Source organism: Pavona decussata, unplaced genomic scaffold (genome assembly GCF_977016875.1).
Source record: "Pavona decussata unplaced genomic scaffold, jaPavDecu1.1 SCAFFOLD_174, whole genome shotgun sequence".
Taxonomy (NCBI): domain Eukaryota; kingdom Metazoa; phylum Cnidaria; class Anthozoa; order Scleractinia; family Agariciidae; genus Pavona; species Pavona decussata.
In genome coordinates, this window is record NW_028145585.1 from 1,556,438 (window position 1) to 1,572,500 (window position 16,063).

At 38.1% G+C, this 16,063-nt stretch overlaps 1 protein-coding gene across 1 annotated transcript in view; it reads left to right on the forward strand.

Moving 5' to 3' along the window:
* The first annotated feature begins 9,737 nt into the window (after nucleotides 1–9,737).
* LOC146463913 (uncharacterized) overlaps nucleotides 9,738–16,063 on the forward strand; it is a 7,253-nt gene continuing 927 nt past the window's right edge. Inside the window, exons 1-2 of the mRNA XM_085083901.1 lie at nucleotides 9,738–13,106; nucleotides 15,518–16,063. The exon at nucleotides 15,518–16,063 is cut by the window's right edge and continues 927 nt beyond it. Coding sequence (XP_084940027.1) covers nucleotides 10,039–13,104 — 3,066 coding nt within the window. The 5' untranslated portion in view covers nucleotides 9,738–10,038 and the 3' untranslated portion in view covers nucleotides 13,105–13,106; nucleotides 15,518–16,063. The remainder of the gene's footprint in view (nucleotides 13,107–15,517) is intronic.

The following is a 16,063-nucleotide window of genomic DNA, read 5'->3' on the forward strand; positions in this document are numbered from 1 at the left end:
AGTAGCTCATTTTTTGGACATTTGATCTGATTTAATTTCTCCTTACAATATCACTACAAGATCAAACGTGTAGGTAATAAGAAGACACGAACTGATCACCAAAGATAACATGTGTTGGTATCGAAATAAAGTCTCCTAAATAGCAACATAGAAAACATACGTAAAGTAGTAAGAATATATACGCAGATAGTGAGGCCGTAAAGAGTTAGTGTTCAATTATACAGTGATCGAAACCAGCAAGGTAGGCCTAGGGGGAAGACCTACAAAAAAGAAGAAAACAATATTGTTGTATAATTGTCTTACTTAAGACATCAGTCGCAGCGACACGCGGGTAGTTAGATTTTTAGTTTAGTTATATCGTTCAACGTTGGCTTTTTTGTATTCGAGTTTTTAGATGTATGGTTTTCGAGCCTTGTGTGTTTCGTTTTCGAGTTTTGCGTGCATCATTTTCCAACGTTGCGTATTTTCTTTTCGAGTTCAGTTCTCAGTGCTATTAATAAACGACCTTTTTCTCGCCACGACGTACGGTGTGTATTACGATTATTGCGCATTGAGACAATTTGCGACTGTAAGAGGAATCGTGGTAAGTTTAAGATGTTTTGAAAACTTGTTGTATTTCTCCTAGTCGAGCATAGCACAGGGCACCCAACCAGAAAATTTAAGCAAAATACTTCAACCGTTATCTCCTGTGTTCCCAAATCAAATTGTCTCCTTTGAAATGCATATTCATGTAAACTATTAGAAATACAGATTGATCTTCTCGGGTTCTTTAGTTGAAAATTTAAGTTGCAGAAAGTTTTTAAGAAAGGAAGTTTTATTGTCCGAATTTACAAGCTATGAGAATGATAGCCAGTGATCTTTTTTCGCGTTTTTAACGATCGACATATTTGCTCCCCACAGAATACGACTAAATCCGAATTTCTGAGGCGATCAACTCCTTCCGAACAGATATCCACCGAACTGTGAACCGTTGGGTGCCCCCCCCCCCCCCCCCCCTGATGGAATTATAACATTCATTCTACTGACAACAAATAGCAACACAGTCGTGTCAAAATCTTTCATTTATTTTCATTGTAAAAAGCTGATTGCTTGTGTGATCCCAAAATTTCCAGTGACCCCTTGTTACGTAAAAAATCCTTCAAGACCTAGAGGGTTAGGGACCGACCCAACGGTTTATTTCGGTGAAAATCTGTTTCGAATCTGTAAATCACCTCAGAAATTCGGATTTAGTTTGAAACAACAACAACAACAACAACAACAACAACAAAAAAAAGTTTTCTTCGACAAACTAGTAGGTCAAAATTTCATTATACTGTAAAACAAACTTCTTTTGTTCCCGAAGAAGAAAAAATTCCAAAACGTAAAAAAAATAAGGTCGGCTATAGCATTTTCGTAAAGCAAACGACAGCTAGTAAATCCGGGCCGGGAAATAAGATTTTGCTACATCCTCTCGTTGGGTTCTCTGAGAGGGAATTTGTAGGTTTCATTAAAAAACCATTTATTTTTGTTACAGAACAGTGAAATACGAAGAAATAGTACGGACCTTCACTTTGTTCGATAAGAACATTTTCAAACGTAAGGAAGAGAAAAGCAACAGAATTATCAATCTGAAGGGGGGCGAAACTCATGGTGATAGAATTCATCAGATTATTAGCAAAAGGGTTACAAAGGATATATAATTCCTTGTTTATTTATTTATTTATTTATTTGTATATTTTGTTTATTTATTTATTTGTATATTTTGTTTATTTGAAGTTTATTTTTTACGCCCAGCATGACAGAATGCTAAATTTAGTATGTGTGCGTTTTTAGTAGCGAATTAGTTCATTTTCCGCTCAATCGGCTTATTCTACAGTTTCGACCTTTCTTTCACTTCGATAATCAGTCGCATTGGTGGCTTACTTTTTATCCCGAGCAGAGCTCGGAAGACAATCTTAGGTTAAAAATTCTGTTGAAGATTTGAGGCATGAAAATGTAGTCGGAGTGGTAATTCTCCTTACAATATCACTTCAAGTTCAAACGTACAGGTAATGAGAAGACACCAATTGATCACCAAAGATAAAATGTTTTGGCATCAATATGCTAATTCTCCCAAATACAAGAACAGAAAACATACGTAAGACAGTGAGGGGAATATACACGTTGATACTGAAGAGCAGTGAGAATATATACGCAGATAGTTAACCTGTAAAGAGTTAGATATAGTGATCGAAACAAGCAAGGAAGGACTGAGGAGAAGACCTACAAGGAAGAGGAGAGCAATATTGTTTTATAATTGTATTACTAAAGACATCAGTCGCAACGACACGCGGGTAGTTAGATTTTTAGTTTAGTTTTTATCGTTCAACGTTGCTTTTTTTGTATTCGAGTTTTTAGATGTATGGTCTTCGTGCATTGTGTGTTTCGTTTTCGAGTTTTGCGTTCATCATTTCCCAACATTGCGTATTTTCTTTTCGAGTTCTCAGTGCTATTAATAAACGACCTTTTTCTCGCCACGACGTACCGTGTGTATTACGATTATTGCGCATTGAGACAATTTGTGACTGTAAGAGGCATCGTGGTAAGTTAAAGATGTTTTGAAAATTTGTTGTATTTCTGCAGCAAGTCAAGGATGGCACAGGGTAACCCAACCAGAAAATTTAAGCAAAATACTTCAACTGTTATCTCCTGTGTTCCCAAATCCATTTCTCTCCTTTGAAATACATATTCATGTAAACTATTAGAAATGCAAATTGATCTTTTCGGGTTCTTTAGCTGAAAATTTCAGTCGCTGAAAGTTTTAAAGAAGAATATTTTATTGTTCGAATTTACAAGCTACGAGAATGATAGCTGACCTCTTTTCGCCTTTTTAACGATCGACATATTTGCTGCCCACAGAATACGACTATAAATAGGAATTCTTGAGGCGATCAACTCCTTCCGAACAGATATCCACCGAACTGTGAACCGTTGGGTGCCGCCCCTGATGGAATTATAACATTCATTCTACTGACAACAAATAGCAACACAGTCTTGTCAAAATCTTTCATTTACTTTCACTGCAAAAAGCAGTTTGCTTGTGTGATCCCAAAATGTCCAGTGACCCCTTGTTACGTAAAAAATCCTTCAAGAGCTAGAGGGTTAGGGGCCGACCCAACGGTTTACTTCGGTGAACGTCTGTTTGGAAGCTGTAAATCACCTCAGAAATTCGGATTTAGTTTAAAACAACAACAACAAAAAATAAAGGTTTCTTCGGCAAAATAGTAGGTGGAAATTTCGTTATACCCTAAAATTAACTTTTTTTCGTTCCTGAAGAAGGAAAAATTCCAAAACGTAAAAAAAAAAAGGTCGGCTAGCATTTTCGTAAAGCAAACGACAGCTAGTAAATCCGGGCCGGGAAATAAGATTTTGCTACATCCTCTCGTTGGGTTTTCTGAGAGAGAATTTGTGGGAGTCATTAAACAACCATTTATTTTTGTTACACGGATCGATGAAATACAAAGAAATAGTACGGACCTTCACTTTGTTTGATAAGAAAATTTTCAAACGTAAAGGAGAGAAAAGCAACAGAATTATCAATCTGAAGGGGGGCGAAACTCATGGTGATAGAATTCAACAGATTATTAGCAAAAGGGTTACAAAGGATATATAATTCCTTATTTATTTATTTATTTATTTATTTATTTACTTATTTATTTGTATTTTTTGTTTATTTAATGTTTATTTTTTTTACGCCCAGCATGACAGAATGCTAAATTTAGTATGTGTGCGTTTTTAGTAGCGAATTAGTTCATTTTCCGCTCAATCGGCTTATTCTACAGTTTCGACCTTTCTTTCACTTCGATAATCAGTTGCATTGCTGGCTTATTTTTTATCCCGAGCAGAGCTCAGAAAACAATCTTAAGGTTAAAAAGTCTGTTGAAGATTTGGGGCATGAAAATGTAGTCTAAGTGGTAATTCTCCTTACAATATCACTTCAAGTTCAAACATACAGGTAATGAGAAGACACAAATTGATCAACAAAGATAAAATGTTTTGGCATCATTATGCTAATTCTCCCAAATACAAAAACAGAAAACATACGTAAGGAAGTGAGGGGAATATACACGTTGATACTGAAAAGCAGTGAGAATATATTCGCAGATAGTTAAGCTGTAAAGAGTTAGATATAGTGATCGAAACAAGCAAGGAAGGCCTGGGGGGGAGACCTACAAAGAAGAGGAGAGCAATAATATTGTTGTATAATCAGTATTAGCTTTTTTTGTATTCGAGTTTTTAGATGTATGGTCTTCGTGCCTTGTGTGTTTCGTTTTCGAGTTTTGCGTGCATCATTTCCGAACATTGCGTATTTTCTTTTCGAGTTCTCAGTGCTATTAATAAACGACCTTTTTCTCGCCACGACGTACCGTGCATGTGTATTACGATTATTGCGCATTGAGACAATTTGTGACTGTAAGAGGCATCGTGGTGGTAAGTTTTAAATGTTTTGAAAATTTATTGTATTTGTGCTAGTCAAGTATAGCACAGGGACACCCAACCAGAAAATTTAAGCAAAATACTTCAACTGTTGTCTCCTGTGTTAACCAATCAATTTTTCTCCTTTGAAATGCATATTCATGTAAACTATTAGAAATACAAATTGATCTTTTCGGGTTCTTTAGCTGAAAATTTCATTCGCAGAAAGTTTTAAAGAAGAATATTTCATTGTTCGAATTTACAAGGTACGAGAATGATAGCTGACCTCTTTTCGCCTTTTTAACGATCGACATATTTGCTGCCCACAGAATACGACTATAAATACGAATTTTTGAGGGGATCAACTCCTTCCGAACAGATATCCACCGAGCTGTGAACCGTTGGGTGCCGCCCCTGATGAAATTATAACATTCATTCTACTGACAACAAATAGCAACACAGTCGTGTCAAAATCTTTCATTTACTTTCACTGCAAAAAGCAGTTTGCTTGTGTGATCCCAAAATGTCCAGTGACCCCTTGTTACGTAAAAAATCCTTCAAGAGCTAGAGGGTTAGGAGCCAACTTAACGGTTTATTTCGGTGAACGTCTGTTTGGAAGCTGTAAATCACCTCAGAAATTCAAATTTAGTTTAAAACAACAACAACAAAAAAAACTAAAGTTTTCTTCGGCAAAATAGTAGGTCAAAATTTCGTTATACCCTAAAATTAACTTGTTTCGTTCCTAAAGAAGGAAAAATTCCAAAACGTAAAAGAAAAAGGTCGGCTAGCATTTTCGTAAAGCAAACGACAGCTAGTAAATCCGGGCCGGGAAATAAGATTTTGCTACATCCTCTCGTTATGTTTTCTGAGAGGGAATTTGTGGGTTTCATTAAAAAACCATTTATTTTTGTTACACGGATCGATGAAATACAAAGAAATAGTACGGACCTTCACTTTGTTTGATAAGAAAATTTTCAAACGTAAAGGAGAGAAAAGCAACAGAATTATCAATCTGAAGGGGGGCGAAACTCATGGTGATAGAATTCAACAGATTATTAGCAAAAGGATTACATAGGATAATATAAATCTTTATTTATTCATTTATTTATTTATTTATTTGTATATTTTGTTTATTTGAAGTTTATTTTTTTTTACGCCCCGCATGACAGAATGCTAAATTTAGTATGTGTGCGTTTTTAGTAGCGAATTAGTTCATTTTCCGCTCAACCGGCTTATTCTACAGTTTCGACCTTTCTTTCGCTTCGATAAACAGTCGCATTGCTGGCTTATTTTATATCCCAAGCAGAGCTCAGAAGACAATCTTAGGGTTAAAAAGTCTGTTGAAGATTTAAGGCATGAAAATGTAGTCTAAGTGGTATTTCTCCTTACAATATCACTTCAAGTTCAAACATACAGGTAATGAGAAGACACCAATTGATCACCGAAAATAAAATGTTTTGGCATCAATATGCTAATTCTCCCAAATACAAGAACAGAAAACATACGTAAAGCAGTGAGGGGAATATACACGTTGATACTGAAAAGCAGTGAGAATATATACGCAGATAGTTAAGCTGTAAAGAGTTAGATATAGTGATCGAAACAAGCAAGGAAGGACTGGGAAGAAGACTTACAAAAAAAAAAGAGGAAAACAATATTTTTGTATAATTGTATTACTAACTGGACATCAGTCGCAACGACACGCGGGTAGTTGGAATTTAAGTTTAGTTTTTATCGTTCAACGTTGCTTTTTTGTATTTGACTTTTAGATGTATGGTCTTCGTGCCTTGTGTGTTTCGTTTTCGAGTTTTGCGTGCATTATTTCCGAACATTGCGTAATTATTTTCTTTTCGAGTTCTCAGTGCTATTAATAAACGACCTTTTTCTCGCCACGACGTACCGTGTGTATTACGATTATTGCGCATTGAGACAAGTTGTGACTGTTAGAGGCATCGTGGTAAGTTTAAGATGTTTTGAAAATTTGTTGTATTTCTGCCAGTCAAGTATACCACAGGGCCACCCAACTAGAAAATTTAAGCAAAATACTTCAACTGTTGTCTCCTGTGTTCCCAAATCAATGTCTCTTCTTTGAAATACATATTCATGTAAACTATTAGAAATGCAAATTGATCTTTTCGGGTTCTTTAGCTGAAAATTTCATTCGCAGAAAGTTTTAAAGAAGAATATTTTATTGTTCGAATTTACAAGGTACGAGAATGATAGCTGACCTCTTTTCGCCTTTTTAACGATCGACATATTTGCTCCCCACAGAATACGACTATAAATACGATCTTCTGAGGCGATCAACTCCATCCGAACAGATATCCACCGAACTGTGAACCGTTGGGTGCCGCCCCTGATGGAATTATAACATTCATTCTACTGACAACAAATAGCAACACAGTCTTGTCAAAATCTTTCATTTACTTTTACTGCAAAAAGCGGTTTGCTTGTGTGATCCCAAAATGTCCAGTGACCCCTTGTTACGTAAAAAATCCTTCAAGAGCTAGAGGGTTAGGGACCGACCCAACGGTTTACTTCGGTGAACGTCTGTTTGGAAGCTGTAAATCACCTCAGAAATTCGGATTTAGTTTAAAACAACAACAACAAAAAATAAAGGTTTCTTCCGCAAAATAGTAGGTCAAAATTTCGTTATACCCTAAAATTAACTTGTTTCGTTCCTAAAGAAGGAAAAATTCCAAAACGTAAAAGAAAAAGGTCGGCTAGCATTTTCGTAAAGCAAACGACAGCTAGTAAATCCGGGCCGGGAAATAAGATTTTGCTACATCCTCTCGTTGGGTTCTCTGAGAGGGAATTTGTGGGAGTCATTAAACAACCATTTATTTTTGTTACAGATCGATGAAATACAAAGAAATAGTACGGACCTTCACTTTGTTTGATAAGAAAATTTTCAAACGTAAAGGAGAGAAAAGCAACAGAATTATCAATCTGAAGGGGGGCGAAACTCATGGTGATAGAATTCAACAGATTATTAGCAAAAGGGTTACAAAGGATATATAAATCCTTCTTTATTTATTTAGTTGAATATTTTGTTTATTTGAAGTTTATTTTTCTTACGCCCAGCATGACAGAATGCTAAATTTAGTATGTGTGCGTTTTTAGTAGCGAATTAGTTCATCTTCCGCTCAACCGGCTTATTCTACAGTTTCGACCTTTCTTTCACTTCGATAATCAGTCGCATTACTGGTTTATTTTTTATCCCGAGCAGAGCTCAGAAGACAATAAAAAAAAAAAAAGTCTGTTGAAGATTTGAGGCATGCAAATGTAGTCTAAGTGGTAATTCTCCTTACAATATCACTTCAAGTTTAAACATGCAGGTAATGAGAAGACACCAATTGATCACGAAAGATAAAATGTTTTGGTATCAATATGCTAATTCTCCCAAATACAAAAACAGAAAACATACGTAAGGCAGTGAGGGGAATATACACGTTGATACTGAAAAGCAGTGAGAATATACACGCAGATAGTTAGGCTGTAAAAAGTTAGATATAGTGATCGAGACAAGAAAGGTAGTCCTGGGGAGAAGACGTCCCAAAAAAAAAAAAAGGAAAACAATATTGTTGTATAATCAGTATTACTCAAGATATCAGTCGCAGCGACACGCTGGTAGTTAGAATTTAAGTTTAGTTTTTATCGTTCAATGTTGGCTTTTTTGTATTCGAGTTTTTAAATGTATGGTTTTTGAGCCTTGTGTGTTTCGTCTTCGAGTTTTGCGTGCATCTTTTCCGAACATTGCGTATTTTCTTTTCGAGTTCTCAGTGCTATTAATAAACGACCTTTTTCTCGCCACGACGTACCGTGTGTATTACTATTATTGCGCATTGAGACAATTTGTGACTGTAAGAGGCATCGTGGTAAGTTTAGGATGTTTTGAAAATTTGTTGTATTTCTGCTAGTCAAGTATAGCACAGGGACACCCAACGAAAAAAATTTAAGTAAAATACTTTAACTGTGTTCCCAAATCAATTTGTCTCGTTTGAAATGCATATTCATGTAAACTATTAAAAATACAGATTGGTCTTTTCGGGTTCTTTAGCTGAAAATTTAAGTCGCGGAAAGTTTTAAGTAAGAATATCTGATTGTCCGAATTTACAAGCTAGGAGAATAATAACTGACCTTTTTTCGCCTTTTTAACGATCGGCAAATTTGCTCCCCACAGAATACGATTTTTGTGTCAGGTCGGAAAAAGAAGAAGTCTTTCTCTGTAGTAAGACAGCCACGGTTATTAAAACATGAAGGAACTTCCTCGTAATGCTTTAATACAGCTTTTAATTGGTAAATGCTATTGGTTAAATTTTATGTATGAGCCCATGATAGGGTTTTGAGTAAGCCGTGCCACCAGTAGAACTGGCAGAGAAGGCGGAATTCATACGAAAGCACGGAAGAGACAGACAAACGGAAACAAGAATGAACACAAAGCCGAAACCACATTGGACATTGAATGACTAACTTAATAACCAGACAAGATGCCCCGAGGGCACAAGGCGAAGTGAACAGACACAACCGAATATCCGCACGACCGCACGACCGAAGGAAGATCACCAATTGCCAATTTCGCGGTTGTTTTTCCAAATTAGGGGCTTCTGTTTGTTCTTGAAAGACTTATTAATAATTAAAGACTGTAAATTAAATTAATAAAAAATTGCAGAAAGAATCGTGTCAGAAACTACTACAACTACTACTACTACTAATAACAATAATAATAATAATAAAAGTAATAATAATTTTAAGTTTTTTCCATATTTAATTCTTTTTACCAATATTTTTTAAAATTGTTATTGATTTTCTTTGTTTATCACATGATTTTATTGTCAGCTTAGACGTAGAGCTAGCCACGGGTCTCTGCCTAGCTCCTTATGTGTTTTTTAGGTTATATCTGGCATTCAGATGTTGACATACTGCCCTTAGAACAATAATAATAATAATAATAATTAATTCGGGTTGTAACCTTTCTGCAGGTTAAATTTTCACTTAAAGCATACGAACAGTCCGGCTAACAGCTTACAGAAAAATGTTTTAATAACAATGAAAAGAGCACAGGGCGATGTGGGAACTCAGAGATAACATTTCAAGTATTTTGCTTAGATGTTCTCGTTGAGTGCCCCGTTATAAAATACATGCATTTTATAGCCTCTAAACCTGACGTCCTTACCAGTTACTGACCGCTTTTTGAAAACACGGTGGCCGCTCAACACTGGCTTGCTAGTATCACAAACAACTCATGACCACTGTACTTTTGTTTTCTTTCTCTGGTTTCTAGTTTTGACCATCATGGACAACACAGAGGAGATTATATCGACCATCTTTATTGGTACGTTCGTTGCCACATTTCTTCGCAACACAAGTCGAGTTCTACAAGCTCTTCAGTTGTGCAAGGAATGTTTGATTCTGCTTAACAAAAAATCCCTGGCTAAAGAAAAGAAAATTGTTGAATTAGCATACACAGGGATATACTTATCATTGTTTGAGACGTACTGCCTTCTTAACGATCACACAAGTGGGATAGAATGTGGTAGGAAACTTTTACACTTTCTGCGCGTACTTGGAATAAAATCCCAAGAAGGCCAGGTAACCTACAAAATGGCAAAATTATACCACCTTCAAAGTCAATACAACGAAGCAAAAAGGCTTTATAAGGAAGCACTCAGCATCATGGTAGAAATAGGCGACAGGCAATGGCGATCCACGTGTTATGAGAGCCTGGGAACAGTGTATCAATCTCTCGGTGACTATGAAAAGGCCGAAACCTACCAGAAGAAAGCACTTGTGATCGATAAAGAAATTGGTGACAAACAAGGAGAAACGGTGTGTTATGGGAACCTGGGAACTGTGTACGACCATCTCGGTAAATATGGAAAGGCCGAAACATACCAGAAGAAATCACTTGTGACCACAAAAGAAGTTGGTGACAAACAAAGAGAAGCTATGGGTTACGGGAACCTGGGAGCTATGTATCAATCTCTCGGTGAATATGGAAAGGCCGAAACATACCTGAAGAAAGCGCTTGTGATCACAAAAGAAATTGGTGACAAACAAGGAGAAGCGGCGTGTCATGGGAACCTGGGAGCTGTGTATCAATCTCTCGGTGAATATGGAAAGGCCGAAACATACCTGAAGAAAGCACTTGTGATCAATAAAGAAATTGGTGACCAAAAAGGAGAAGCTATGTGTTATGGGAACCTGGGAACAGTGTATGAATCTCTCGGTGACTATGAGAAGGCCGAAACATACCAGAAGAAAGCACTTGTGATTAGAAAAGAAATTGGTGACAAACAAGGAGAAGCGTTGTGTTATGGGAACCTGGGAACTGTGTGCGACCGTCGCGGTGAATATGGAAAGGCCGAAACATACCAGAAGAAAGCACTTGTGATCAGAAAAGAAATTGGTGACAAACGAGGAGAAGCGGCGTGTTATGGGAACCTGGGAGTTGTGTACGCCCATCTCGGTGAATATGGAGAGGCGGAAACATACCAGAACAAAGCACTTGTGATCAGAACAGAAATTGGTGACAAACGAGGAGAAGCGGCGTGTTATGGGAGCCTGGGAACAGTGTATGAATCTCTCGGTGAATATGGAAAGGCCGAAACATACCACAAGAAAGCACTTGTGATCAGTAAAGAAATTGGTGACAAACAAGTAGAAGCTCTGTGTTACGGGAACCTTGGAGCTACGTATCGATGTCTCGGTGAATATGGAGAGGCAGAAACATACCAGAAGAACGCACTTGTGATCAGAAAAGAAATTGGTGACAAAGAAGGAGAAGCAGCGTGTTATGGGAACCTGGGAATGGTGTATGAATCTCTCGGTGACTATGAAAAGGCCGAAACATACCAGAAGAAAGCACTTGAGATCAGAAAAGAAATTGGTGACAAACAAGGAGAAGCGGCGTGTTATGGGAACCTGGGAATTGTGTACCACTACCTCGGTAAATATGGAAAGGCCGAAACATACCAGAAGAAATCACTTGAGATCAGAAAAGAAATTGGTGACAAACAAGGAGAAGCGGCGAGTCATGGGAACCTGGGAACTGTGTGCTATTCTCTCGGTGAATACGCTGAGGCTAAAAAGTATCACGAGAAAGCACTTGCCATTAACAGAGAGATAAATAATTTAGTTGGAAAGGCAGAATCGCACCTCCGCCTTGCACACGATGCCATTTTAGAAAATAATAAAGATGATGCTTTGTCGAATCTCCGTGCAAGCGTTAACAATTACGAGAAAATGCGAGGTTTTCTTGGACACAATGACCAATTTAAGATATCCCTGTTAGATCAGTACAGTTATTCCTATCAATTACTAAGCGCAATGTATTGTCTTATGGGAAATGCGAAAGACGCTCTTTGTGTTCTAGAGCTTGAACGAGGCAGAGCTCTAGCAGACTTAATCTCAGGTCAGTATTCTGCCCAACAAGAAATTTCAGTCAATCCGCTGTCGTGGCCAGACATTGAAAGGATCGTGAGAAACGAAATTGACTGTAACTGTCTCTACATTTCATATTTTTGCCAAGATATGTTTTTGTGGGTCCTAAAAGGGAACAAACCAACACTTTTCCGTAAAGTAGACGTCAACGAATGTTTTGTTAAAAAGGGATTGGGAAGACAAGTTCACGAAGTTTTCAGTGAGAAAACCTTTAGAGGGTTTAATGTCCTCTGTCAAGAGCAATGCGAAGATCGATCACTGTTTTTTCTAAAAGCCGACGACTCAACACATAAAGCAACGGGGGAAGTGAGCACAGCTGGTTTTCGCCTATTGGAGACCGAGGAAGATGAAGACCTACAACTCGTTCCCAGCCTAGCCGAGTGTTACCAAATGATCATCGCTCCAGTGGCTAAATTACTTGACGGACCTGAAGTGGTGATTGTTCCTCATCGCTCCTTGTACAAAGTTCCATTCGCAGCATTAAAGAGTGAAAGTGAGGCATACCTGTCACAGACTTACAGGATCCGCATTGTTCCTTCTTTGTCGACTCTTGGGCTCATCCAGGAGAGTCCAGCAGATTATCATAGTCAGACCGGAGCACTGATAGTGGGCGATCCGGACGTCGGGGACGTACTTTACAAGGGATGCAACGTGAACCCTTGTCGCTTACCCTCTGCGAGAAAGGAAGCGGAGATGATAGCAGAACTACTCGGAGCTGAGCCTTTGTTAGAGGAACGAGCAACTAAGCGGGCGGTTCTTCAGAGGATACCTTCTGTAAGTCTGATTCATTTGGCTGCTCATGGTCATGCCGAAAGAGGAGAAATTGCCCTCGCCCCTGAACGCCCCACTAACGCGACTCCATGCGAGAAAGACTACCTATTGACGATGGATGACATTTCACAAGTTCAACTGCGTGCCAAACTTGTAGTACTCAGCTGTTGTCACAGTGCCCAAGGAGGGGTTAGAGCTGAGGGAGTTGTTGGAATCGCTCGAGCTTTCCTAGGATCCGGTGCACGCTCAGTATTGGCTTCCCTGTGGCCCATACCAGACAAAGCAACTGAACAGTTAATGAGTCGTTTCTACAAACACCTGGTTCGTGGGGAAAGTGCCAGTGAGTCTCTTCACCAGGCCATGAAGTGGATGAGAAGTAACGACTATCATGACTTGGAGAACTGGGCGCCTTTCATGCTAATTGGAGATAACGTGAAGTTTGATTTCGGAAAGTAAAGGTTAGTTTGATCAATGATCTTTTCCTTATGTGTGTTGAATGAATTACTCAGGATACTCTCCCTCATTCCGCTGGAAATAAATAAATAGTTCGGTGATAGGAGAGAAAAAGGTGTATTTTTATTGGACTTTTCTTATTCTGTGATTTATGAACATCATAAGAGGATGAGAAACAATTCTACCTTTTCTGCGTAAATCAAAACTTTTTGGAAGAACACAATAACCCTTATACCGTTTAATATATGGTGTTCCGTTCATTCTGCTTTTGAGAGAACGATAATCAAAGGCTCCTGTGAGCCAATTCGTGAATGCAGAAGTGAATAGTGGTAGCCGTATTAAAAGCGGTTCTCGCATCAAACTACGCTACAAGGATTCAAGAACGCCATCGGTGGCTTCGCAGCAGACCATTTCCAGGCTGCGTACGTGAATAGCCTACATTTCCTGTGCCAGAAGCTTCTGAGATTTCTCGGATATAAATATGTGTATGTTATCACCGAATTTGCCTCGATTTCGCGGCCCTCGAATTGAGGCATTAAAATTCGCCAATAGAAAGCCAGGTCAGTGGAGAAGGCAAAGAGTTTGATATCAAGTGAAGATAAATTCAGATAAATTGCGTCGATACGTTTCTCAGGATATTTGAAGCAATTCCTGGAAGTCTACGGAAAATACATTCGATGTTTTATGTAATGTTTAAAACACAAGCGAGGCGCAGCTGGGTGGTTTTAGACCTGATAAAACACGCGCTGCGAGTTTTTTGAACGGCTTCAAAAACATTCCTTGAAGAGCCCTGCTTCCCGTGGATTTACCTATGAGCGCGATCAAAAACAATTTCTGGTAAAGGCGATTTAAAAAGGGTTAATTTTGTTCCACTCCTAGCAGTTTTACAGGGAAACTTAACTTATGATCCGCTTTTCAAAGGTGGACGTGTACGTTCTTTTGGTGGTTTTACGTGGTCACCAATCGACAAAAAAATCGTCCAGTTTATCTTCTAGGAACATCCGGCGTAATTTTTTCCTCACGTCTAGTTCTTGTCAAATGAAACATGATACATGTGAACAATTTTGGTTGCCTAGCACGTGACCGAAGTGTTACTGTCCTCTTTCAGTCTCGTAATATTCTTTTCTACGTTCAAACGACAGTTTCCGTCAGCGTTTTAGAACATCGGAAGAAGCTTTCAATCTTGTTGAAGTTGCTATTTTGGCTTTATCCAAGTGAACATAAATATAGAAATACATCACATGTTGATTGTTGCTGTGCGTTAGAAAACTGTCAGTGTTTACATTTCAACTTAAAAGTTTTAGTTTCCTACTTTACCCTTAGGCTTTCACCCGCGGAATGGTTTTGAATCTTAAAAGTTAATTAAATGTTTTCTTTTTTATATTGCGGCCAGATAAATGAAATGTTTTGTTCGCCTGTATATAAATTCAGTGTTTACGCGGCCTGATCTTATCGATTACGTTTGACTCCGAAGGGGGATTTATCGCACTGTGGAATATCGTATTCTTTTAGTGACGTCGTTTCCTCGGATTTGTACGGTAAGCTCCTTTAAAGGTTTTCATGTTTGCGTTTGATGTTTGCTGAAACGAGCAGCTCTGCCTATCGAAGTGTAGCCTCTCTAGTCACGCAATCTTTCCTCCCCAACGAGCAGGACCAAAGAGCGTCTGCGAGGGAGGTTAATCGAAGTCGAACTTTTGGAAAATATCCGTCCTGAAAGGAAAGTTGTCCCTTAGTTTCGGTCTATGGAAGGAGTTAGCAGACAATGCACGTACTAGCTGTTTTTATTTTTAAGAATACATTATTCGTTGAGTTGAGTTGAGTTTTACGTCCTTGATTTTTTAGTTTTTCGTAATGGCGGCTTATGGTGAACACATGTACAATACGCAGACTTATGAAAAATTTATGATTTTGATTTAATTCCGATTAAATTGATATAAACTTTACATCTGATCGAGCGGATGAAATTTAGCCAACATCACGATAACTCGTTCATTGCGTACGCGAGCAAAAACAAGTTTAAAACTACTGAGTCAGTGTAATTGCCGAGGTCTAAGAGGTCGCGCTTACTAAAAAGTCTTCAACAAATACGGGGGTAGCGCGGTGCGAGGTAAAAGACAATTGGAACTCCATTTGTTAGAATGACTGAAACGATTTAATCACAGTTCAAAGGGTCCAGAAGAAGCGGAGGAAATGAAGTAGAATTGTAGCTAGTAGGTTGCGATCAAAGTAACTGAAGTAGTGGTAAATAAGTTTATTATGTACAAATTCAACAAGTTCATTAAGAACCCAACTTGACATGGCAACTTCAATTTCCAAGCCCTCCAGTTTGGTAGTTATGCGCCCGGTCGGAGTGGGTAATTATTTGCCATATCAGATTTCAACACTAACCCTACATAATCCGATATTTGTTTATCAGTTCCAGGTGTCTTGCCGTCCGCCCACCGCCGAGGAGTGCCCGACAAATGGAAAGTTTCTTTTAAAAAAGGACGTCAGTAACGCGGACAGTGGGATCACTTGGAATGAGAACATTGGCTTACCACAGTTGTTTAACATAGCGATTTGTGTTCTCGCAGTTTTCGTTGTCAGAAATGCGATTTTTTTATTCAAATTAAGAGCAGAGACAATCTTCACATATTTTTGGAGTTTAAGTATTAAGTTTTAATTTGGTAGCATTTAGAGTTCTCGAAATACACACATTTGAATTTCAGTATGGTTATATCTTGTAAGTTATAAATATGGTAGACAGTTTTTTTTTTACAAATCTAACACAAGTGAATGTGTTTAATAAAACTTACTTAATCGTCGATCAATATATATGATCAAAAGGACGAGGAGATAGTATTTCCCTTGCTAAGAGCAGTTTTCGATTGAGTGTCGAAAGTAATTTGTGTTTGCTTTACTACGTTATGTGATTGTTTGACAAAACGCGTGCCACTTTGGAAATAATGTGATGGAATATGTA